The sequence below is a fragment of the Prionailurus viverrinus genome, chromosome B4 (genome assembly GCF_022837055.1).
Source record: "Prionailurus viverrinus isolate Anna chromosome B4, UM_Priviv_1.0, whole genome shotgun sequence".
Classification (NCBI taxonomy): Eukaryota; Metazoa; Chordata; class Mammalia; order Carnivora; family Felidae; genus Prionailurus; species Prionailurus viverrinus.
Genome location: NC_062567.1, coordinates 119,029,664 through 119,056,467, shown reverse-complemented (window position 1 = coordinate 119,056,467; position 26,804 = coordinate 119,029,664). Strand labels below are relative to the sequence as shown.

The 26,804-nt window shown below is 37.4% G+C and overlaps 1 protein-coding gene across 1 annotated transcript in view; it reads left to right on the top strand.

The window, feature by feature from the left end:
• Nucleotides 1-26,804, top strand: part of SLC5A8 (solute carrier family 5 member 8) — a 50,848-nt gene that overhangs the window by 20,189 nt on the left and 3,855 nt on the right. The window contains exons 8-13 of the mRNA XM_047867745.1: nt 2,688-2,776; nt 3,868-3,980; nt 6,689-6,756; nt 18,251-18,337; nt 21,403-21,608; nt 25,484-25,587. Of these exons, the coding sequence (XP_047723701.1) occupies nt 2,688-2,776; nt 3,868-3,980; nt 6,689-6,756; nt 18,251-18,337; nt 21,403-21,608; nt 25,484-25,587 (667 nt within the window). The remainder of the gene's footprint in view (nt 1-2,687; nt 2,777-3,867; nt 3,981-6,688; nt 6,757-18,250; nt 18,338-21,402; nt 21,609-25,483; nt 25,588-26,804) is intronic.

The following is a 26,804-nucleotide window of genomic DNA, read 5'->3' as shown; positions in this document are numbered from 1 at the left end:
CAAGCACTTATCATACTGTTATAAGTGCTTTATATAGACTTCAACTCTGAATCCTTACAGCCACACTCTGAGGTAGATGCTATGATTATTTCTCTTTCAAAGATGAGGAAACTGAGAAACAGACAAATCATGTAACCAGCTAGTAAACCTGGAACCAAAATTCAAACTCAGGCAGGCTGCGACCAGAGTCCTAACTTTGAACCTCTGTGCCATATACAACCTTTCAGAAAGTGTAGCTAGAATTCAAATCCAGGGCTGCTAGACTCTAAAGCTTGAGTTCTTGTTCTCAGAGTTCTTGCCAAAATTCTTTTTTCTTTTAAATGTTTATTTTTGAGAGACAGAGTGTGCATGAGCAGGGGAAGCGCAGAGAGAGAGGGGGACAGAAGATCCAGATCAGGCTTTGCGCTGACAGCAGAGAGCCTGATGTAGGGCTCGAACTCACGAACCATGAGATCATGACCTGAGCCAAAGTTGTCAGGAGCTTAGCCAACTGGGCCACCTAGACACCCCCACCCCCGCAAATTATTTTCTAAGACTTGTTTGTAAATCAGTGCCCAGGGGACTCATGAGAAAGAAGATAGACCTGCATTCTATGTTGGTGTAAATGCATCACATACTCCTAGAAAAATGCAACTTTGTGGGATTAGAAAATGAGAGCCTCAATGAGCTGTGCATCTCAACCCTATCTTCACGTGTGTCCTCCTGTTAATAAATAGATCTTTCCTATTTGCTCAGAGAATCTAAGAAGCATGTTTCCTCTGAAGATGGAGGCACTCTTCCCTTATGTTCTCTCTAGTGAAGAATATTTTGTTCTTTTTGTCAATGTTTATTGTTTGTAGTTTATATAATGAGGACAGTAGGGATGTTAAAAATGTTTCTCATTTATCTTATCCTACCCCTGGACAATCACAACAGAAAATGTCTACAATCTCCTAACCTTGAGACTCGTCATAGAATGACAATGGGGGTGGAGTGGGGTCTTGCATGCATGCACCTGTCATTTTGAGAGCCTGTGCTGATTTTTTTTTTTTTTTTAAGAAAGGTTTCCTCCGAATTGGATGATTCCAGTGTTGTGTTGATTGTTAAGGAGTTAATCCAATTAACAGTTCCCTGGGGATACAATGCACATAGGCACAGTCAGTAGAAAGTCAGGTCAAAATCTTAACCTGAGGAGAGCAAAGATATATTTCTGTGACACTCTTCTGGACCTCACCATGAGGAAGCAAGATTAGTGTTTAGATATAGTTTTACTACTTTTCTATATGTCGGTCTTGCTAGTTCTACCTATACCTGAGGGGGTCATTCAGAATATGAAATATTACCCCAAAAACTTTTGAGAAAGTTGATGATAGGGTAGAAGATTTTAGATCTTGTTATAGCAATAACAGTGGAAACTTGACTTTTGCTTTATATGGAATACTGCTTAAAGTGACACTTTTAAGATATCTTGGGAAAATTTGGTCTTGATTTCCTAGAGAGATAACTGCTATTCTCTCTTTCTGAGAATGAAAATTTAGTAAGCTTTGGATAAAGTGGAGAAATTCTTAAAACAACTCAACACAGACCCTTGTAACAGTGGGCTAATAGTAACAAACTATTGTTAAATGAAATCAAAGAGGCTGATAAGATAGGACATGCCATCTATCCACTCTATACTATCAGAGAAGGAATCAAGAATGTTTCAATGCAAATGAAGGGAATTTTTCCTAGAAAATTATCCTCTTAGTACCCTTTTGATTTAAAAATTAGTGCTGCCAAAAGACTGGCATGTAACATAGTACTGAAGTAATACACTTTCCCATCCTTATTTAATATTTATTTTTTTTAAGTAACTTATCAAAAAGTAAGTTGATATCAGGAACTTTTCAAAAAGAAGCAAGTTTCAGAAACTTCCTGAGGGTACTCTCCACTTGTCACTATTTCTCATACTATATGCAGCTGTAATTACACTTTCAGTTCTGTGTAGTGATTGAAGTTCACAAAGATATCTTTGAGTCATCAAGTCAAGTTAAATTAATTTAACTATGCTGTTTGCTTAAGCATAGAGGTATGTAAAATATTTCCTTTAAATTGTTTTATTATTCTAAAGAATGAGAACAGCTACCTTTAAAAAAATTTTTTTTAATGTTTTTATTTATTTTTGAGACAGAGAGAGAGCATGAGCAGGGGAGGAGCAGAGAGAGAGGGAGACATAGAATCCAAAGCAGGCTCCAGGCTCTGAGCTGTCAGCACAGAGCCTGACACAGGGCTCAAACTCACGGACTGAGATCATGACCTGAGCTGAAGTTGGACGCTTAGCCAACTGAGCCACCCAGGTGCCCTGAGAACAGCTGCTTTTTAATCAAGCATTTACCATATTCCATGTACTATACTAAGAGCTCTACATTTAACTTTTATAGCAAGTATATGGGATTCGTATTATTACCCCTCATTTACAGATGAGGATACTGAGTCTTAGAGAAATTAAGTAACAAAAACCACTTCTGTCTGAATCTAGAATCTGTATCCTTAACTACTGTGCTATTCTTTTAAGTGTTAGCAGTTAAATAATATAATTTTTCATATTTAGAAATTTCAATTATGTGGAATAAGTTCCATTAGTTCTTGAAGAACACAAGATAAATGATACATTAATAATTTTATTTGGTAGCAAATAGCACTCAGGAGTAAATTTTGGAATTTTTCAGCTCATGCCTTATTTGGTACTGGACATTCTACAAGATTATCCGGGTCTTCCTGGACTTTTTGTGGCCTGTGCTTACAGTGGAACATTAAGGTATGAATTATGACTCTAACAGTACATGGTTTCCCTATTGGGATCTTTCTTTTGTTATTGGATATTTTGGGGGATAAAGCTGAATTCTGAAAATGAACACAAATAGGGCCAAGGGAGTAATCTACTCTGTGTATCCTGTTGTTCTCAGTTTCAGTCTTACCTCTGTGGACTAGCAGTCTATTATCCTCAGTCTCCACTTTTAACTTGGTCCCTGCTGTCTAATACATCATCACCTACCCTGGAGGGTCACTATAATAATGATCAGTTGGTGGTAGTTTTCACTGATTATCAAAAATGGGTACCTATGGTCTCAGTTTAAAATATATGGATAGATAAAGCATGGTCAAATGGAAAATTAGAATTAAAATCTCCTGTTACATGCTGAATAATATGCACTGTCCAAAGACTCTTGTTCTGTGTTTGAACTTACTTATTGCACTTTCTTCTAGTGTTTGTGCCAGGGATTTTTTTTTTTTTTTGACAGAGAGAGTGAGAGAGCATGAGCAGAGGAGAGGAACAGAGGGAGAGAGAGAGAATCCTAAGTAGGCTCCACGCACAGAGCCCAGCACACAGGCCTTGATCCCATGACCCCAGGATCATAACCTGAGCAGAAATCAAGAGTCGGACGCTGAACCAACTAAGCTACCCAGGTGCCCCTGTGCCAGGAAATTCTTGATTAACATGTACAGTGTATGTTAGTGAGGATCCAGGAAATTAATATTATTGATATTTATGGCATATGTTAGTGAGGATTTATGATAGTCCTTTCTCTGCACAAAGAAAAATAAGTTTTAAAGTCACTATATAATAGTATTGTGTAGTCTGTAGATTGTTTCCATAGACACTGAGAATTTATTGCAAAATGGAAGCAACATAAAATTGTCCTTTCTCACTATTAAGCCTATGGATGTTGACTGAATCATTCTTGGATGATATCAGTTTCCAGAAAGAAGATGTTGTGATCATGAAAAATATAGTAGAAATCTGGTTATATTTCAGCAATGACAGTTTGTTTCCCCCTTTCTTATTCCTACTTAAAGTATTGTTAAAGTTAAAATATTATAAATCAAAAGTTTGATTTTCTCTTACAGCACAGTGTCCTCCAGTATTAATGCCTTAGCAGCAGTAACTGTGGAAGATCTAGTTAAACCTCACTTCAGATCACTCTCAGAAAGGTCTCTCTCTTGGATTTCCCAAGGACTGAGTAAGTTTCTATGTTCACAATTCTATTTTAGCCCTGGGAGATGATTTTTAGTGATACCAGAAATTCCTTTTCCTGGAAGACACAGAGTAAGAACCTCTGAGTGTAAGTGTATCTATGCATATGCATGCCTGTCACTAAACACAGTCATCCCATATTTGCAATCAAGATTTGGGAGACCCTTCAAGCGATTAATTGTCAGGGGGCCACAAAGAACAATTTCCTTATTTGGCTGTCCTTCTTTTTGAACTTCTTCTTAGCTACAGAAAAAAATCCAACCCTTTTCCTTTCCAAACTTTAGCCCACGGTTTTAAGAAATACCCTTAGTTTGGAGGCAAGAGCCCACATTTTATTACCGAAGAGCTCACTGTCAGTTTAAAGTACATAGTCTGTGTGTATGAATTGAAGATAAACAGAGTGTTATGATTTTTGAACCATCTTGATTGTCTATTCTGTCTGTACATGTAGACTGCTCTAGAGATAGTCAATAAAATTGTACAGGGAAGGCTCATCTTCTATTTATAGATGTAGGACCTTATGAGGGGTTAAATATCAGTTGAATGGAAAGGTTTAAAGACTCCAGTTCCCAGATGTCCCAAATGTAACAATCTGACTCAAAGAAATCTGGCTAGTGTACTTCATTTTTTGTTTTTGACGTTTTGGTTATATGTATTCTGGAATGAATGACTAACAAACTTGTTTTTTCAAAAGAATCTTTAACTTCAACCCAATAACACTAATAGACTGCCAAAGAAATAGTAAATAATATTCTATTTTGAACCATAATTATATATGTAATTGTCTTGACTATCATCTGGAATAAGTACTTAGTTTATATTTTTCAGTATCCCTTACATTTTTAAAAAAAAAATTTTTAATGTTTATTTATTTTTGAGAGAGACAGAGACAGAATGCAAATGGGTTAGGGGCAGAGACAGAGGGAGACACAGAATCTGAAACAGGCTCCAGGCTCCAAGTTGTTAGCACAGAACCCGATGTGGGTCTCGAACTCACGAGCTGTGAGATCATGACCTGAGCCAAAGTTGGACGCTCAACCGACTGAGCCACCCAGGCACCTGAGTGTGCCTTACATTTAAATAATATTGCATAATTTTATTAGGTGCCCAATTTTAATCCTGCAGCATAATTTCAGAATGATACAATGCTTCCCAAAGAGCATTTAGATTGGTTTGTTATAGGATTATCAAAACTGTGTGGTTTTCAATAGAAGCTTTTGAAGGCAGACAGACCTAATCTTGCTCACCAATTTATTAGCCTTAAGGAAACCCAATAACCTAATACAGCTTGAATTTCTTTATATGGAAAATGAAACAAAATGTGTTCACCTTGCGGGTACAATGAGGTTTAGAGATAATGCATATAAAACAAGAGGCACTAGCTTGTGCTCAAGGAAGGATGTTGATAATGATTAATAACAAATCAACTCTGCTAGTGTAGATGAGGTTTTTGTTTACTTTGAAGGGTTATATAAAGTCATTATCTTGAGATATGTACAGTAAAGGTATCATAGAGAAGAACATGGCAAATGATTTGAATGTGTTTCCAGTAACTTTTTTACCAAAACCCATAATGGTGACCACCCATGAGCAATCAGATAGAGAAGAATCAAGCTAAATATGTTAGAAATATCATTTACATTAGGATTAAGAGGTATAAAAATGATTGTATCTCAAGCTCTTTGCAAAAACTTAATGTAAGGTTTCCATTCAGGTGCAGAAAGGTCATTTACCCAATATAATTAACAAAGGTGTGAATGCTAGTGTAAGTCAGATAGATATAAGGAATGCACTAATTTTATGATGAGCAAAGCTATCATTCATTTTTTTTGTTTTGAATTTTATGCGTGTGAAATTATATTGACTGATTTCAGGTGATTTGTGCTGAATGGAAGTCTTCAAAAATAAAAATCTGGGTGTGTGTATGTAAATTTTAATTTAATTTCAAAAGTAAAACATGTACTTGGAGAAAATCTGGAAAATATTGAAAGCCAAAAGAGAAAAAAAAATCCCATAATCTATAATCTGGCCAGCAGTGGTGGCTTGAGAATTTCTATAAAGTTGTGGGGAAACAATTTGGTAGAGGGGTAATATCATACTTGTCTTTGATGCTATCTTTCTTGGCTAGTTTAACAAGAAAGGGTTGGGTATGTTGATTGAGATAACAAGAGGGCTAAAGGTCCTAAACCACCCCTTGGTGTGGATGAACACTTCCTGGGAGAAATGGACACTTCAGATCAAAACACTCTAATTTCTGATGTTTATTAATCCTCTCCCCCATCATGCTGTACACAGCAGAGCTGGATTGTGTCCTGTTTCTGGCAAATTGAAAACAGAGACCTAAGCCTTCCTTTATAAACAAATGTTTATAGAGGATTAGATTAATAACACAATAGTTCTTAGCTTTAAAGTCCCCATAGTTAATGCTAGGGATTTTTCACTTATATAATCTAATGTAATTAATCCTGAGACACAATATCAGTGTTTTCTTTCCTCTTTGCACTCTGCTGATCTTGTAAGAAAACACCCCTTCCTTTTTTTTTTTGGTCTGGCTTTGATGTATGTGGCCATTTTTCACCACAATCATCACAATCATATTAATTACTTTGAATCAAAGGTGTGGTAGCTTATTCTATTGAGAATTCGAATCCTCTGGGTCTGAATTTTATACTGGCTTTTATATCATCCATCTAGGTGTGATGTTTGGAGCTCTGTGTATTGGAATGGCTGCACTGGCATCACTAATGGGAGCTTTGCTGCAGGTAAGAGCTGATTCTGGAAGCTTTGAATCCTAATCACTGAATTCTTGTTTTTTAAATGTTGATGTGACCATCCTTCCAGACTTCTCTATTCATCTATGTGTACACATATCAAGGAACAGAGATGACTAAATTCTTTAAATTTTTTAAAATTAAACTTTCTATTTTCATATAATTTTAGATTTACATGCAATTTTAAGAAATAATACAGAAATATCTCATATACCCTTTACCTAGTTTTTCTCAATGGCATGAGATTTAGAATGATGTTCTTTCTTTCCCCTTTCCCCATGGATGTCCAGTTGTAAAGGCTATCTTTCTTCCATTGACTTACACCTATATTAAAAATCGGTTAGGGGGCGCCTGGGTGGCTCAGTTGGTTGAGCATCCAACTTTGGCTCAGGTCATGTTCTCACTGCTTGTGAATTCGAGCCCCACCCTGCATCAGGCACTGTGCTGACAGCTCAAAGCCTGGAGCCTGCTTCAGATTCTGTGCCTCCCTCTCTCTCTTTACCCCTCCTCTGCTTGCGCTGTGTCTCTGTCTCTCTCTCAAAAATAAATAAAACATTAAAATTTTTTTTTAAAAAAAACAGGCATATTTGTGTGGGTCTATTTCTGGTTTCTTTATTTTGTTCTATTGATCTGTGTGTCTATCCCTCTGTCAATACTACACAGTCTTGATTTGTATGGCTTTATAGTAAGTCTAGAATCAGGTAAACTAATTTCCACTTTATTCTTATTTTTAAAAATTGTTTTAGCCATTCTAGTTCCTTTGCCTTTCCATATAAAGTTTAGAATAATCTTCTCTATATCTAAAAATATGTTATTTAGATTGTGATAGGATTGCATTAAATCTGTATATCATTTTGGGGAGAATTGACATCTTTATTATGCTGAATCTTTGAATCCATGAATGTAGTATATTTCTTCATTTAATTAGATCCCTGGTTTTTCTCATCACCATTGTGTAATTTTCAGTATACAAGTTGTGTATGTATTTAGTGATATTTACACCTCGGTATTTCATTTTAAGAATTTTAAAAAAGTTTTTATTTTAATTTCAGTTAGTTAACATACAGTGGTATATTAGTTTCAGGTATACAGTATAGTGATTCAACAATTCCATACATTACCTGGTGCTCATCATGACAAGTGGATACCATAATCCCCATTACCTACTTAATCTATCCTCCTACCCACCTCCCCTCTGGTAACCATCAGTTTGTTCCCTATAGTTAAGAGTCTGTTTCTTGGTTCATTTCTCTCTCTCTCTCTCTCTCTCTCTCTCTCTCTCTCTCTCTCTCTCTCCCTCTTTCCCTTTGCTTGTTTGTTTTGTTTTAAATACCACATATGGGTGAAGTCATATGGTATTTATCTTCCTCTGACTGACTTTTTTCACATAGCATTATACTCTCTAGCTCCATCCACATCATTGCAACTGGCAAGATTTCATTCTTTTTATGGTTGGCTAATATTCCACTACACATACATGCAAATATACACACAACACATATTTATCCTTTCAATGGACACTTGGGTTACTTCCATATCTTGTCTATTATAAACAATGGTGCTATAAACATACGGGTACAGGTATCTCTTTGAATTAGTGTTCTTGTGGTCTTTGGGTAAATACCCAGTAGTACAATTACTGGATCATAGGGTAGTTCTATTTTTAACTTTTTGAGGAACCTCCATACTGTTTGCCAGTATGCATGCCCAACAACAGTAGAATGCACCAGTTTCCATTCCCACCAATTGTTCACGATGGTTCCTTTTTCTCCACATCCTTATCAATACTTACCGTTTCTTGTGTTGTTTTTAGCCATTCTGATAGGTGTGAGGTGATATTTTATTGTAGTTTTGGTTTGTATTTCCCTGATGATAAGTGATGATGAGCATCTTTTCATGTGTCTGTTGGCCAATGTCTTTGGAGAAGTGTCTGTCCATGTCTTCCGCCCATTTTTTATTGGGTTATTTGTTTTTTGGGTGTTGACTTTTAGAAGTTCTTTAAATATTTTGTGTACTAATCCTTTATCAGATATGTCATTTGCAAATATCTTTTCCCATTCAGTAAGTTGCCTTTTAGATTTGTGCATTGATTTCTTCACTCTGCAGAAGCTTTTTATTTTGAGGTAGTCTCAATAGTTTATTTTTGCTTTTGTTTCCCTTGCCTCAGGGGACCTATGTAGAAACAAATTACTACAGCCATTATCATCAAAATTAACTACCTGTGCGCTCTTCTAAGAGTTTTAAAGACTTTTAAGTCTTTAATCCAGTTTGAATTTATTTTTCTGTATTGTGTAAGAAAGTGGTCCAGTTTCATTCTTTTGCATGTAGCTGTCCAGTTTTCCCAACACCATTTGTTGAAGAAAGAGACTGTCTTTTTCCCACTGGATATTCTTTCCCGCTTTGTTGAAGATTAATTGAGCATATAATTGTGGGTTTATTTCTGTGGTTTCTATTGTGTTTCATTTATCTTTTGTCTACTTTTGTGCCAGTACCATATATACTGTTTTGATTACTACAGCTTTGTAATATAACTTGAAGTCTGGAGTTGTGATTCCTCCAGCTTTGCTTTGCTTTTCTAAGATTGCTTTGACTATTTGGGGGTCTTTTGTGGTTCCATATAAATTTTAGAACTGTTTGTTGTAGTTCTGTGAAAAATGCTGTTGGTATTTTGATAGGGATTGCATTAAATGTGTAGATTGCTAGGGTAGTCTAGACGTTTTAACAATATTTGTTCTTCTAATCCATGAGCATGGAATGTCTTTCTGTTTCTTTGTGTCATCTTCAATTTCTTTTATCACTTTTTTATAGTTTTCAGAGAACAGGTCTTTTACTTCTTCGGTTAGGTTTATTCCTAGTATCTTATTATTTTTGGTGCAATTGTAAGTGGGACTGTTTTCTTAATTTCTCTTTCTGCTGCTTCATTATTGCTGTACAGAAATGCAACAGATTTCTGTACATTGATTTTTGTATCCTGTAACTTTACTGAATTTGTTTATCAGTTCTAGGAGTTTTGGGGTGGAGTCTTTCAGGTTTCTATATGTAAAATCACGTTATCTGCAAATATTGAAAGTTTTACTTTTTCCTTATCAATTTGGATGCCTTTTATTTCTTTTTGTTATCTGGTTCCTGTGGCGAGGACTTCCAGTACTACATTGAATCAAATGGTGAGAATGGACATCCTTGCCTTGTTTCTGACCTGAAACAGTTTTTCCCCAGTAGATATGATATTAGCTATGGATTTTCTCATATATGGCCTTTATCTTGTTGAGGTGTGTTCTTTCTAAACCTACTTTGCTCAGGGTTTTTTTTATCATGAACAGATGTTGTATTTTGTGAAATATTTTTCCTGCATCTATTGAAATTATTATGTGGTTCTTATTCTTTCTTTTTACAAAATTTTTTTTATGTTTTTATTTTATTTTAGAGAGAGAGAGAGAGACAGAGTGAGAGTGGGGGAGGGGCAGCGAGAGAGGGAGACATAGAATCCAAAACAGGCTCCAGGCTCTGAGCCATCAGGACAGAGCCTGACATGGGGCTTGAACGCACGGACTGTGAGATCATGACCTGAGCCAAACTCGGATGCTTAACCGACTGAGCCACCAAGGCGCCCCAACTTATTCTTTATTGATGTGACTTACCACATTGATTGATTTACAAATATTGAACCACCCTTTAAATCTAGTAATAAATTCCACTTGATTGTGGTGAATGTTTTTTTTTCAATATATGAAATTTATTGTCAAATTGGTTTCCATACAACACCCAGTGCTCATCCCAAAAGGTGCCCTCCTCAATGCCCATCACCCACCCACTCCTCCCTCCCGCTCTCCATCAACCCTCAGTTTATTCTCAGTTTTTAAGAGTCTCTTATGGTTTGCCTCATTCTTCTCTGTAACTTTTTTTCCCCTTCCCATCCCCCATGGTCTTCTGTTAAGTTTCTCAGGATCCACATAAGAGTGAAAACATGTGGTATCTTTCTCTGTATGACTTATTTCACTTAGCATAACACTTTCCAGTTCCATCCACATTGCTACAAAAGGCCATATTTCATTCTTTCTAGTTGCCAAGTAGTATTCCATTGTATATATAAACCTCAACTTCTTTATCCATTCATCAGTTGATGGACATTTAAGCTTTTCCATAATTTGGCTATTGTTGAAAGTGCTGCTATAAACATAGGGGTGTAAGTGCCCCTATGCATCAGCACTCTTGTATCCCTTGGGTAAATTCCTAGCAGTGCTATTGCTGGGTCATAGAGTAGATCTATTTTCAATTTCTTGAGGAACCTCCACACTGTTTTCCAGAGTGGCTGCACCAGTTTGCATTCCCAGCAACAGTGCAAGAAGGTTTCTGTTTCTCCACATCTTCACCAGAATCTATAGTCTCCTGATTTGTTCATTTTAGACACTCTGACTGGCGTGAGGTGATATCTGAGTGTGGTTTTGATTTGTATTTCCCTGATGAGGAGTGACATTGAGCATCTTTTCATGTGCCTATTGGCCATCTGGATGTCTTCTTTAGAGAAGTGTCTATTCATGTTTTCTGCCCATTTCTTCATTGGATTATTTTTTTGGGGGGTGTGGAGTTTGGAGAGTTCTTTATAGATTTGGATATTAGCCCTTTGATATGTCATTTGCAAATATCTTTTCCCATTCCGTTGGTTGCCTTTTAGTTTTGTTGATTGTTTCTTTTGCAGTGCAGAAGATTTTTATCTTCATGAGGCTCCAATAGTTCATTTTTGCTTTTAATTCCCTTGTCGTTGGAGATGCGTCAAGTAAGAAATTGCTGTGGCTGAGGTCAGAGAGGTTTTTTCCTGCTTTCTCCTCTAGGGTTTTGATGGTTTCCTGTCTCACATTCAGGTCCTTCATCCATTTTGAGTTTATTTTTGTAAATGGTATAAGAAGTGGTCTAGTTTCATTCTTCTGCATGTTGCTGTCCAGTTCTCCCAGCACCATTTATTAAAGAGACTGTCTTTTTTCCACCGGATATTCTTTCCTGCTTTGTCAAAGATTAGTTGGCCATACTTTTGTGGGTCCAATTCTGGACTCTCTGTTCTATTCCATTGGTCTATGTGTCTGTTTTTGTGCCAATAGCATGCTGTCTTGATGATTACAGCTTTGTAGTAGAGGCTAAAGTTGGGGATTGTGATACCTCCCACTTTGGTCTTCTTCAATATTCCTTTGGCTATTCGGGGTATTTTGTGGTTCCATACAAATTTTAGGATTGCCTGTTCTAGCTTCAAGAAGAATGCTGGTGCATTTTGATTGGGATTACATTGAATGTGTAGATTGCCTTGGGTAGTATTGACATTTTAACAATATTTATTCTTCCAACCCATGAGCACAGAATGTTTTTCCATTTTTTTTGGTATCTTCTTCAATTTCCTTCATAAGCTTTCTATAGTTTTCAGCATACAGCTCTTTTACATATTTGGTTAGGTTTATTCCTAGGTATTTTATGCTTCTTGGTGCAATTGTGAATGGGATCAGTTTCTTTATTTGTCCTGCTGTTACTTCATTATTACTGTGTAATAATGTAACTGATTTCTGTACCTTAATTTTGTATCCTGCGACTTTGCTGAACTCATGTATCAGTTTTAGCAGACTTTTGGTGGAGTCTATTGGATTTTCGATGTACATTATCATGTCCTCTGCAAAAAGTGAAAGCTTAACTTCACCTTTGCCAATTTTGATGCCTTTGATTTCCTTTTGTTGTCTGATTGTTGATGCTAGAACTTCCAACACTATGTTAAACAACAGCGGTGAGAGTGGACGTCCCTGTTGTGTTCCCGATCTCAGGGGGAAAGCTCTCAATTTTTCCCCATTGAGGATGTGGGCTTTTCATAAATGGCTTTTATGATGTTTAAGTATGTTCCTTCTATCCTGACTTTCTCGAGGGTTTTTATTAAGAAAGGATGCTGAATTTTGTCAAATGCTTTTTCTGCATTGATTGACAGGATCATATGGTTCTTATCTTTTCTTTTATTAATGTGATGTATCACATTGATTGATTTGCGAATGTTGAACCAGACCTGCAGCCCAGGAATGAATCCCACTTGATCATGGTGAATAATTCTTTTTATATGCTGTTGAATTTGATTTGCTAGTATCTTGTTGAGAATTTTTGCATCCATATTCATCAGGGATATTGGCCTGTAGTTCTCTTTTTTTGCTGGGTCTCTGCCTGGTTTGGGAATCAAAGTAATGCTGACTTCATAGAATGAGTCTGGAAGTTTTCCTTCCCTTTCTATTTTTTGGAACAGCTTGAGAAGGATAGGTATTATCTCTGCTTTAAATGTCTGGTAGAATTCCCCAGGGAAGCCATCTGGTCCTGGACTCTTATTTGTTGGGAGATTTTTGATAACTGATTCCATTTCTTCACTGGTTATGGGTCTGTTCAAGCTTTCTATTTCTTCCTGTTTGATTTTTGGAAGTGTGTGGATGCTTAGGAATTTGTCCATTTCTTCCAGGTTGTCCAGTTTGTTGGCATATAATTTTTCATAGTATTCCCTGATAATTGCTTGTATTTCTGAGGGATTGGTTGTAATAATTCCATTTTCATTCATGATTTTATCTGTTTGGGTCCTCTCCCTTTTCTTTTTCAGAAACCTGGCTAGAGGTTTATCAATTTTGTGTCTTTTTTCAAAAAACCAACTCTTGATTTCATTGATGTGCTCTACAGTTTTTTTATATTCTATATTGTTTATTTCTGCTCTGATCTTTATTATCTCTCTTCTTCTGCTGGGTTTGGGGTGTCTTTGCTGTTCTGCTTCTATTTCCTTTAGGTGTGCTGTTAGATTTTGTATGTGGGATTTTTCTTGTTTCTTGAGATAGGCCTGGATTGCAATGTATTTTCCTCTCAGGACTACTTTCACTGCATCCCAAAGCATTTGGATTGTTGTATTTTCATTTTTGTTTGTTTCCATATATTTTTAAATTTCTTCTCTAATTGCCTGGTTGACCCACTCATTCTTTAGTAGGGTGTTCTTTAAACTCTATGCTTTTGTAGGTTTTCCAGATTTTTCCTGTGGTTGATTTCAAGTTTCATAGCATTGTGGTCTGAAAGTGTGCATGGTATGATCTCAATTCTTGTATACTTATGAAGGGCTGTTTTGTGACCCAGAATATGATCTATCTTGGAGAATGTTCCATGTGCACTCAAGAAGAAAGTATATTCTGTTGCTTTGGGATGAAGAGTTCTAAATGTATCTGTCAAGTCCATCTGATCCAATGTATCATTCAGGGCCCTTGTTTCTTTATTGACCGTGTGTCTAGATGATCTATCCATTGTTGTAAGTGGAGTATTAAAGTTCCCTGCAATTACCACATTGTTATCAATAAGGTTGCTTATGTTTGTGATTAATTGTTTTATATATTTGGGGGCTCCCATATTCGGTGCACAGACATATATAATTGTTAGCTCTTCCTGATGGATAGACCCTGTAACTATTATATAATGTCCTTCTTCATCTCTTGTTACAGCCTTTAATTTAAAGTCTAGTTTGTCTGATATAAGTATGGCTACTCCAACTTTCTTTTGACTTCCAGTAGCATGATAGATAGTTCTCCATCCCCTCACTTTCAATCTGAAGGTGTCCTCAGGTCTAAAATGAGTCTCTTGTAGACAGCAGATAGATGGGTCTTGTTTTTTTATCCATTCTGATACCCTATGTTTTTTGGTTGGAGCATTTAGTCCATTTACATTCAGTGTTATTAATTGAAATATATGGGTTTAGAGTCATTGTTATATCTGTAGGTTTCATACTTGTAGTGATGTTTATGGTACTTTGTGGTCCTTGCAACATTTCACTCACAGAGTCCCCCTTAGGATCTCTTGTAGGGCTGGTTTAGTGGTGATGAAGTCCTTCAGTTTTTGTTTGGGAAAATCTTTATCTCTCCTTCTATTCTGAATGACAGACTTGCTGGATAAAGGATTCTTGGCTGCATATTTTTTCTGTTCATCACATTGAAGATTTCCTGCCATTCCTTTCTGGCCTGCCAAGTTTCAGTAGATAGACCTGCTACTACCCTTATGTGTCTACCTTTGTATGTTAGGGCTCATTTATCCTTAGCTGCTTTAAGAATTCTCTCTTATCCTTGTATTTTGCCAGTTTCACTATGATATGTCATGCAGAAGATCGATTCATGTTACGACTGAAGGGAGTTCTCTGTGCCTCTTGGATTTCAGTGCCTGTTTCCTTCCCCAATCAGGGAAGTTCTCAGCTATGATTTGTTCAAGTATACCATCAGCCCCTTTCTCTCTTTCTCTTCTTCTTCTGGAATACCTAGGATACGGATATTGTTCTGTTTGATTGCATCACTTAGTTCTCCAGTTCTCCCCTCATACTCCTGGATTTTTTTAAATCTTTTTCTCAGCCTCCTCTTTTTCCATAGTTTTATCTTCTAGTTCACCTATTCTCTCCTCTGCCTTTTCAATCTGTGCTATTGCCGTCTCCATTTTATTTTGCACCTCATTCATAGCATTTTTTAATTCCTCATGACTATTTTTTAGTCCCTTGATCTCTGTGGCAATAGATTCTCTGCTGTCCTCTATGCTTTTTTCAAGACCAGGGATTAATTTTATGACTATTATTCTAAATTCTTGTTGTTATATTGCTTAAATTGGTTTTGATCAATTTGTTAGCTGTCACTACTTCCTGGAGTTTCTTTTGAGGAGAATTCTTCCGTTTCATCATTTTGGCAAGTCCCTGTGGTAGCTCCAAACTGCAGGGCACTTCCCCTGTGCTGTCCAGAGAAACTTGTGTTGGTGGGTGGGGCCGCAGTCAGAACTGATGTCTGCCCCCAGCCCACTGCTGGGGCCACAGTCAGACTGGTGTGTACCTTATCTTCCCCTCTCCCAGGGGCAGGACTCACTGTGGAGTGGCATGGCCCCTGTCTGGGCTGCTTGCACACTGCCAGGCTTGTGGTGCTGCTTTGATGGGATCTGGCCAAGGGTGTGTTAGCCCAGGTGGATCCGCAAGGTGAACAGGGGAGGGAGGGGCAGGCTTAGCTCACTTTGCCCTCCGTGGTCCCCTGTGGGAGGGGCCCTGCAGCATCTGGAGGGAGGCAGGCCCATCCCAGGGATAGATCCACAGAAGCACAGCGTTGGGCGTTTGTGCGGTGCAAGCAAGCACGTTCGGTGATAGGAACTGGTTCGCTCTGGAATTTCGTCTGGGGGATAGGAGAGGGAAATGGTGCTTGCCAGTGCCTTTGTTCCCCTGCTGAGCTGTGTCCTTCTGGGGCTCAACAACTCTCCCTCCAGGCGTCCTCTTGCCCTCCCCACTCTCTGAGAGCAGAGCTGTTGACTTTTAACATTCCAGATGTTAAGTCCCGCTGGCTTTCAGAACTCAGGCAGTCCGGCCCCTCCACTTTTGCAAGCCAGACTTTGGGGGCGCTGCCTTCCTGTGGGCTGCCCCTCCACCGCCACGGCTCCCTTCCACCAGTCCGTGTAGCACACACCGCCTCTCCGCCCTTCCTACCCTCTTCCGTGGGCCTCTTGTCTACACTTGGCTCCGGAGAGTCCATTCTGCTAGTCTTCTGGCAGTTTTCTGGGTTATTTAGGCAGATGTGGGTGGAGTCTAAGCAATCAACAGGATGAGGTAAGTCCAGCGTCCTCCTACACTGCCATCTTCTATTCTTCAAGTTTCAACTTAAACATCCTTTCTGTTCCCTGCATACGTTTAAGTTTCCCTCTGCCACATATTCTTAGAACACTTTGTGTTTCTCTTACCATATTCTTATTTCCATTATCATATTATATTGTAGTGATTTACTTAATGTCTGTTTTACTAAATAGTGTATAATTCCATGAAAAAATTTTGACATTGTTGTCTAACACTGTATCAAACATCTGGTGTCTACTGCAGTGTTCAAGACATTTAATAAATTCAGCTTGAATGTACCTATTTTGTACTTGTTCATAAATATCCACTTATCAGATCACTTCAAACGCTCCCTGGACCTTCTCTGGGCACCTAGGCTCCCTGTCTGGGACTCCTGGACCTCCCCATGTTCCAGAAAGTTGAAGATCAATGCTGGACAAAGCAGGTCGTCCAGACTCCTTCTTTAGACCTAAGGCGTGGGTCCATTCTGGTTGATTATTGCTTAAGGCATACCAGTTGTTAAAATAGCTTAATCTCATCTTGACTATATGAGTGAATGAATTATGTCCAGATGCACCAAGCTTATCTAGTACAGTTAAGCCATAACCAGCAAAAGTCCTCTGAATGTGCTTTCCTCCATAGTCGGCTTTATTGCTTATTCTTCTGTAGTCTGCATTATTGCTTATAGCTCTTAATTTCCCTTTTTATCATATATCAACTCTGGCCTGAGTATATACAGTGGGGTGTTCTAGGTATGTCATCATAACTCTAAGCCAGTTTTTGCTTGCTTCCTCTCTAACTTAAGTATTATTTCCTGAGATAGATCTTTTTGGGGATATATTCCTTGTGTCTCCAAAACTGGCTCACAGGTCACACTGTCATAGCCTGATTCGTGGGCCATGTGACTTATTTCACATTATGCACTGAAGTCTATCTCCCTTCCTCCTGGGCTCTGGTTCAAGAGAAGTTGTGAAATGACTCCTTAGGATGATATTCTGAGCCCATATTCTCCTCAAACAATAGTTCTTTGTCATCTGTATCCACACTCCCTTCTATAGTCCAAAAGGTAGGCTTTGTAATTGTTGTTAACCTAAGACTGCCATCTGTATCCTATAAGATTTTTCTTGACTCAATGTTTTTTCTTTGATTTGCTCATTCTGTTTTATCAAGCCCCTTTACTCTGTAGACAAACTAATGTGTTCCCTAATTCTTCTTATATGGTTCTGTCCACTATTAAAAATTAGCCATTGGATTATTGGGAACTCACATCTCTTGGAATTTTTAGCTATTTGCATATCTCCATTGTTCACATTGTAATTTCTTTTGACATCTATACATCAAAACAAAGGTTACAGTTAGCCAATTACATTTTAAATCTTTCTACATGATTTGATCAATCTTTTTTTTTTTTTTTTTTTAATCCTGGTTTTCATTCTAATTCCATTCTTAGGGAACCAAAGATGGTGTTGGGTTTCATTGCCATCTCTGTTCACTTAGGAGTACTTATCCACAGTCTTGTTTTGCAGAAGATTTTGAGAATCAAAGCACAAAGGAGTAATGTGATTGATTATTAACACCTGCAAAAACAGTTGGGAGGAGTAGTGTCCCTCTTGTCTTATGCATTCATATAGGTGCTCCCATTGTCTCATGACTCTCTACCTTCTTTATGTTTTGCTTCCTTTATTGAGGTACCTGAATGAACAGATTAATAATTGAGACTGAGAAACAGAAGCTTCTAAGTTCTGATGACCTATTTGCCAATGATAAGGCTGCCATGATTTTCTGGAAGAGGCTGACTAAGTTCTCATTCTGATGAAATTTATTTGAAACTTTTTAACTTGGTATTTGAGATTACTAGTTGTTGACTTTTTGTTATTTTTGTAGGCAGCCCTCAGTATATTTGGCATGATTGGTGGACCACTTCTGGGCTTGTTTGCTTTGGGCATTTTGGTTCCCTTTGCCAACTCAATTGTAAGTATAAAGAGTGAATATGTGTAAAGCTTAATTTCCCAAATATAGTAGTGGCTCAATTTTTTGTCAGTTGTAAAGATATAGTTCCTTTGATATCTGTCATTAGTGACTTGATGACTTAATTACTCATATTGACTTTGCTGGGGTGTACAATAAATTACTATGCACTGGGATTGTGCATGTATAGCTAAATGGAAATTGCCAAAACAACATATATTATGTTACTAAATATTTATATAATTAATAATATATAATATATTCTATAATTATATAATTAAAATATAATATAGAATATTATATAATATAACTAAAGTATATATGTTATGAAACATATTATATGTAATATATTATGAATATTATATAACTAAAGGAGCAACTTTTTTGTGCATTTATCTTTTTGCCCTTCTTGAAAATTAATCACTAGGATTTAAAGAAAGGAGATCAACAGGCTCAGATATGAAAGATTTAAGGGCAATAGAGCTGAGGATACTTGTGACTAGCTAGAGTATAGCAAAGAGAAGCAATAATATAAGATATTCACCACCTTGACCAGAGAGTTTATATTCCTGATATTTAAAGCTATAGCTCCAACACCGTGGTTCTGGCCCCAAAGGGGTGATCATAATTGGGAATAGTATCCAGAATAAGGTAATATCTCTCTTCTACATAGACATATCTGTGCTTTGAAGTACTAGATTTTGTTTGGAGTAAATGAAATTGAAATTATTTCTCTGAAAGCCAAGGGAAACTCCATCTAATCAGGCCTGCTATAGGCTGACATTCAGGAAAAACTGATAATGCATGTTTTGTTGTTTCATACAGATGTAGAATAACCACAAAACTATGACTTTACATTTAGAATTCCATTTTCTTCATGAGGCATTAGGGATTGGTAAGGCAGCTACTAATGAAGGCTGTTACCATTATCACTAATAATTCTCAGAGAAGTAATTCTCAACAGATGGTAGCTGTACTTGTGGTAAGCATAACATAATATATATAGACATTAAATCACTGTGTTTCAGTACCCCTGAAATTAATGTAACATTGTGTGTCAAGTGTACACAAATAAAAACTTCACAAAAATAATAATTCTAATAATAATAATTCTCAATGAAATATCATATGAAGCTCAAGTTTTGTAGAAATTAATCACAGTGAAAGAGAATGGTTCATATCAACCTCAGAATGTTGAAGCTTTGGTTAGACTCTTTGCATTTTGAAATGCACAGTGCTTTTTGAGTGTTTGAAACATTAAAACAGGATTGACTTTTGGTTTTTGACATTTACTGCCACCATGGGGTGCCTCCAGAAAAGCTGTAGCAGACAAGGTCCCACATATCCTTTTTTCAAGAGAAGTATGATATTATCCCTGTCATAGGAGGTACCTCTTTTTACTGCATCCACATTTTTCACCAGAATATCTACCCTTACCTTGGAGTGGACTTCCTGCCTCCCTCTCTTCCTCCTACTTTCTCACCCGTTCTCCCCTTCTCCTTTTCTCCTTCTCTTCCTTTGCTTCTCTTCTTCCTTCCCTTTTCTCCCTTGTTCCCTCCCCTCTTCTTATTCATTCATTGAACATTTATGAGCTGAGTACTGTCCTGGGAATAGAGAGCACTGAATATTTCTGCTTTCACAGGTTTTATAATTTTGCGGATCTTTGAACAAACCGTATACAATGCTGAGAATAAGCAAGTCTGGCCTGTCGACAGGTGGCCACACTACTATTCCAACCTCATAATATTGAAAAAATATTTATTGCACTCCTGTATATGTCCAGCACTGTCATAAGTGTCATAAGTTTTGGGGTACCAAAAACAAAGAAATCTAATTCTGCTTTCAAGGTTCACAGCTTAATGAAGGAGCTCACAGTCTTCGTCCCTAACACAAATCCTCTGATCTGGTCATCAGCCTTTATTTTCTCCCATCAGTGCACCATTCTTTTTTCCTACCCTATGATTTTGCTTATGTTTTCCCCCTGACTTCAAATATTCTACCCTGTCCTTTCTATGGGGATCCTGAGGCACAACCTGCATTGTCTGGTCAGTATTATTATTTTTTTTAAGTTTATTTATTTATTTTTGAGCGAGAAAGAAAGTAAGAGTGGTGGAGGGGCAGAGAGAGAGGGAAAGAGAGAGAATCCCAAGCAGGCTCCACACTGTTAGCATGGATCCTGATGTGGGGCTTGAAACTACTAGCTGTGACATCATGACCTGAGCCAAACTCAGACGGTTAACTGACTGAGCCAACCAGGTGCCCCTGGTCAGTATTCTTAAAGGAAGGGGCAAAATTTCACCACAGAGGAAGAGGCTTCCTAGCTCAAGTTTTGCTTTTGTCCCCATCATTTGGAACTAGGGCTTAAATCATTCAAAGTCCAGCAGAACATCTGGATTACTGATGAAAAACAGAAGTGGGGACTCCAAGTTTTCCAAGGACTGGGAAACCAGCTGTCTTCAGAGAGGACATCCCTACCTGTCTTTAGAAATACTAAGTGTGGTTATATGCACCATGGCAGTCATTTGTGAAAACTGCTCTGGTTTCCCCTAATTACCCTGAAGCACAATTATAATCGTGCATGTTGTTAAGTATAGGAATAAACTCTGTGTATGATTTCTCCTTCATAATCTGTTGTTCATATGGCATACCATTTGTTTACAGACTAAATAAAAATATAGGGGGCAATTGGTCTGGGGTCAGCGGTGTGACTGTTGTAGTTATTTGGGTGTGAAGAAAACAGGAGGCCAGAGCAGAGTGCTAGCTATGGAACAGAGTAGAAGAAATGGAATGATGAGATCAACTAAAAGAAAAATGGGCAGGAATTGGTGATTGGCTAGGTAGGGTTATGGAAAAGGGAATGGGGTTACAGACTCCCCAGGGCTCTGGGCTAAAGGACCAGTGGCCCCTGCCACTCTTGACAAGAGGCAGAGATCTTGGGAGAGGGATGATTTTAGGAGAAAAGCTGGTAAATCTGACTTGGACCACGTTGAGCTTAACCTTCTAATGTTAATTTCCATCTCAAAGCAAGCTGTGTTATTTTTTCTTTTAAAAGCACTCTTGTTTTGCAGGGAGCACTTGCTGGTCTTCTGGCTGGATTTGTTGTTTCTTTGTGGGTAGGAATTGGAGCACAACTGTATCCTCCACTGCCTGAGAGAACTATGCCACTAAGCCTTGAAACCTATGGCTGTAACAGCACATACAATGTGACAAATTGGGTGACAACCACAGAAATGCCATTTTCTACTAGTGCTTTTCAAGTATATGGTGCTGAAAGGTATTGAATTAAGCTTTGTAATGTCATATTTTTAAGAAATGTATGTGACAGGTAGAAAACAGTTGCTTTCTGTCTTGCCTGCAGTGCTGTGATTTTTCTCTGATCTGAAATGGGTAGAGCCCTTGTGGCTTGCTGGCTATGGTATTTTGCTCAGAAACAGCAAAAATTGCTATATGGTCTTAATTTTGATACACTTCTGTCATGCTTACAGATCTGGAGAAGACTTGAATTGTAACAAAAAAAATCTATTATGGGTAAATGCTACCAAATATCAGCTCTAGTTGAATGAAAAATTGTCTTTGTCAACTAAAAACCTTTTAAAATGAAAAGTACCATTATAAAAGAACATTGCTTCTATAGTCTTTGAGGTATAGCTTTTACAGACTAAAAGCTACAATCATCTAAATATGTTAGATTATTGCTATTTGTTTAAGTTTAAAGATTCCAAACCTTTAGAACATTAGCAATGAGTTACAGCTGTGATATTCTTACTAGAGTTTTCTGTATGTGGTATACTTTTAGGCTTGTGGATCCTTATGTTGTCTGGTTTAATGAAATGTTGTGGGTCTGCTAATAGGTGAGTGTTTTATTATATAGTGGATGTGAGGGCAAGACTTTCTATAGTGGACAATTATATGTACAGCCTTAAAGCATAAACCCCAATAGAAATGTTCAAGGAGTACGGAGATGAGGTTGTTGTCCCCCAATTATTGCCCCCAGCTCCAGCTTTCTTGGAATGAAGCCATTAAGGACTCATGCCCACTTTAGCTGGACACCCTCCTGAGAGAAGGAATGTGACTGTTACAATTAGTGATTCATGTTCCAAAGAAAATATAACTATGAGAATGCCTGCTAATGGAAGTTCAAGGCTGGCAAATGCTTCATAAATAGAAAGAAAAGGTAGTTCCAGAGCCTGAGGCATATTTGGGGGAGGTCTGACTAGGTGGGGTGCTGTGGGGTGAGGGGCAAGGAAGTGCAAGGAGCAGTTTGGACAAGGATGAAAGCACTAATGTGCATGTGTAGAGGCAAGTTGTTACAGTCAGAAAGGGAGAAGAAAATAATGGAATGGTATGTGGGAGGACATTCAGGATGTACTTGTTTCACAGTTTTGCTTAGCATTTGTCCTGGTTGTGTAAGTATCTCTCTTAATTTAAGAGTCTGAGGCAAAATAGTTATTTGGATTCTGAAACAAATAAATTAACTGAGGTTTAGTATATACCTGGTACCATAATAATTACTTTTATAGGTTAGCTTATTTATAAAATAACAGGTAATAAGCAAGAATTTTTAAGAATGAATACATACTCAACTCTGGGCTGGCCATTTCTGTGATATCCCTAGAAAGTCTTCCCCTTTCACTGTGGTTCCTGCCTTCCAGGAAATTATGATTTAGCTGGAGAGAGTATGCTAATGTACACAAAACAATCAATCCAGTAAGCACAGTAAGTATAAACTAAGTATAAAACTAGCACATGATAAATAGTAATAACTACTTGATAAATACTTGTTAAAAGAATGAATATAAACAAGGTTGGAGTGAGTAGCAGGAAGAGTTTGGAGGGGTAGGACTTGAAGGATGCGGAGGCTGGCTAGACAGAGGTCTGGAAAGTCATTCTTAACACAGAAAATGACCAGAAGGGAAATTGGACAAGAAGATACACAAACAATGCTTGTGGTAAGTGGTATTCATAGGTGATCAAGAGAGCCAGCAGAAGGAAGAGCTTAACTCTTCCTGAGTGGAGTGAAGGAGACCTTCTTAGAGGATTACATAAATTGGAATTAGTCAGGTGAACAGGTTGGGCAGAGGGACCAAAGGAAGAAGAAAATCGCACAGTGAAGGAATAGTGTATGCAAAGGCATGAAGTTCTGAAGCCACGTGGCACCTTAGGAAATCACACCTAGTCAGTGTCACTAGAGTACGAGGGGAGTAAAGTTCACAGCTGAAGATGAAATAAAATACCCTTTGGTCGTCTAGATTCTGCATTTCCATTACCCACATTCAGTTTTTATTAAGTTCCCAATGCTTGATGTGTATATATTGATAGCTTGTTGTAGTTTTAATTTGCATTTCCCTTATGATCAGTTACATTTGATACCTTTTAATATATTTATTGGCCATTTCCATTTGAATATTTACTTTAGTCACTTGTCTGTTGAAATCTTTGATCCATTTTTAAATGCATTCTCAGTTTTTTTCTTATTTATTTAGGAGTTCTTTTTTAATGTTTATTTTTGAGAGAGACAGAATGCGAGTGGGTTAGGGGCAGAGACAGAGGGAGACACAAAATCCGAAGCAGGCTCCAGGTTCTGAGCTGTCAGCACAGAGCCCAACAGGGGCTCAAACTCATGAGCTGTGGGATCATGACCTGAGTTGAAGTCGGACACTGAACCCACTGAGCCACCCAGGCGCCCCTAGGAGTTCTTGATATATTCTAGATACAAAATATATTTTGAAAATATTTTTCTCCCACTTTGTGGATTGCCTTTTTACTCTTTTAGTGATACTTTTGGTGGCCAGAAATGTTTTCATTTTAATTATGTTCAACTTTATCAGTCTTTTTCCTATATGTTCAGTCTTCTGTGTATCCCAATTACATCTTTGCCTATCCTGAGGTCATAAAGAGATTCTTCAAATTTTTAATTTAAATGCTTTATTGTTAGTTAACTGTTTCCATTTATGAATGTAATCTCCTTTGGAATTGATTTCTGTGGGTGCTGTGATCCAGACTCATTTTTTCCCATATGGATATTCGATTAACCAAGTACCACTTATTGGAAAGAACTTCCCTTTACCCCATTACAAAGTACTGTCAACTTTGACATAAACCAGATCATTATTTTCTTGTGGGTCTTTCTTGATTCTCTCTTCTGTTCTACTTTGTCTGTTTTTTGTTTTTGTTTTTTGTTTGTTTGTTTTTTCTCCCAGTAATACCACATCTTAATTTCAATAGCTCACCTCAGTGTGTTTCCATCTTTCTGGGATCTTGGCCCCTCAAGTTCTAATTGTTGTGACTCTCTGGTATCTTAAAAAAAATTTGCCTGCTCTTTCCCCCAGTTCTTATACATTATTCTTGGCAGAATTGTTGGTCTAAATCAAGCTACTCTATTAAAGCTGAAAATGAGATCCTATAATAATCATTTTAGAAACAGATTAGATCATGTCACTCCTCCATTTAAAGTACTTCCCTGAGAGCCACTGCTCAGAGAGTAAAATCCAAACTTCATACAAGTCTAACAACAAAAAAGAAATCTGTCTTCCTCTTGTTTTGTGTAACTCTGTCTGTTGCTCACTATGCTTTAGTCAGCTGGTGTTTACCTCTCTCTAGGATGCTTTCCTCAAGAACTTTCCTCCAGGTCTCAGTTCAAATGTCACTTCTTCCTAAAGGCTTTCTCTGACTCCATCTTGCAGTGTAGTTCCTTCTTTCCACTCTGTTAATATCACATTACCTTGTTTTATTTTCCTTACAGCACTTTCCACCAGTGGAAATTATTATATTTATTAGTTTACTTGTTTATTTTATTTCTCTCCCCATTAGAATGTAAACCTTATGAAGGCAGGAACCCTGTTAGCCGTTTTTATGGTATACTTTTTAATGATAAGAACAGTGCCTGGGACATAAAGCAAAGTTGAACGAATACACATGGACATTTAGCATTATAGTGTATGGTCAAGGTTAAGCCAGGGTTTTAATATTTTTCCCTCAGGCTTTTAATTCTTGATCCAATAAGATCAAATTGGAACTGCAGATTATGACATTAAAAACATTATTAAATATTTTATTTTGATTTTGCCATGCATGAAGATTATTGAGACTGCTCTTAGTTGCTAGTAGCATTACATGAAATTTTACAGTTATGCTTTTGTTCTTTCTCAGGACTCCACTGATGGATAACTGGTATTCTTTATCATATCTCTACCTCAGCACTCTTGGAACTTTGGTAACATTATTCATGGGAATGCTAATCAGTTTACCAACAGGTAACTATCTAAACCTTAGTATTGTATTTACCTCCATATCAGTTTTTACTATATCTGTTTTATAGCTGCTGATGTTATTTTACTATAGTCCTGTTAACAACTAGTTTAATTACTTGTTCCATTTTCCTCATGGGAAATTTGAGGGCCTACACTTGAAAGCAGAAGATTCTCTTTGAGCCTTTGCTCCACCATGTACCAGCTGCATGAACTTAGGGAAGACTGTATAGCTACTCTGAGGCTTAGTTTTCTTCTGTGTAAATTAAGGTTAGTGGTGATTGACTTCCCTATCTCACAGGTTGCTGTAAGATAAAAATAAGGTCTTTAAAATATTATATGTAGTTACTACAATGCTAGGGATTTTACACATATTATTACAACAGTCCTGCATCAGATCTTTTCATTGTCCTATGCTGACTTTTTGTAAACTTTAAAGAAGTATACACAGGTAAGGAATGATTGCTACAATTGTTATATCTAAACATAGTATGAAGCTTTTTTCAGATTCCATAAATTTTAAAAACATTATTTAAAAACTGTCAGTGAGGAGCCTGCTTGGGATTTCTTTCTCCCTCTCTTTCTGCCCCTCTTCCACTCATTCTCTCGCTCTCAAAATAGATAAATACACTTAAAAAAACATTATTTTTTAAAAAACAAATTGATAATACACGTGGTACATACACTGCTCTCTGGGATTGCTATAGAACTGTTATTCTGGAACTTCATGTCCTTATTCTGCGAGTTCCATCTGTCTCCCTCCTGTGTTGTATTCCCTGCTGCCTGTATCCCATTATTCCTAATTCTTGTTTATCCCCTTAATTGAATGGAGCACATCCTTTTAGCATGTTCTTGAGAAAGTGTAGACAAGAGATTTTGAAAATGTGGTACCTCTGGAAAAAAGTGTCTTTAATTCTCCCTTATACTTGATTGATCATTTGTTTGAGTAGAGAATCCTAGGTTGAAAATAACTTTCTTGTTTCTGAAAAGATGTCTTTTTTTTTTTAAGTTTGTTTTTTTTAATGTAATTTATTGTCAAGTTGGCTAACATACAGTGTATACAGTGTGCTCTTGGTTTTGGGGGTAGATTTCCATGATTCATCACTTCCATACAACACTCATCCCAACAAGTATCCTCCTCAATGCCCACCACCATTTTTCCCTCTCCCCCGCAACCCTCCCATGAACCCTCAGTTTGTTCTCTGCATTTAAGAATTTCTTAT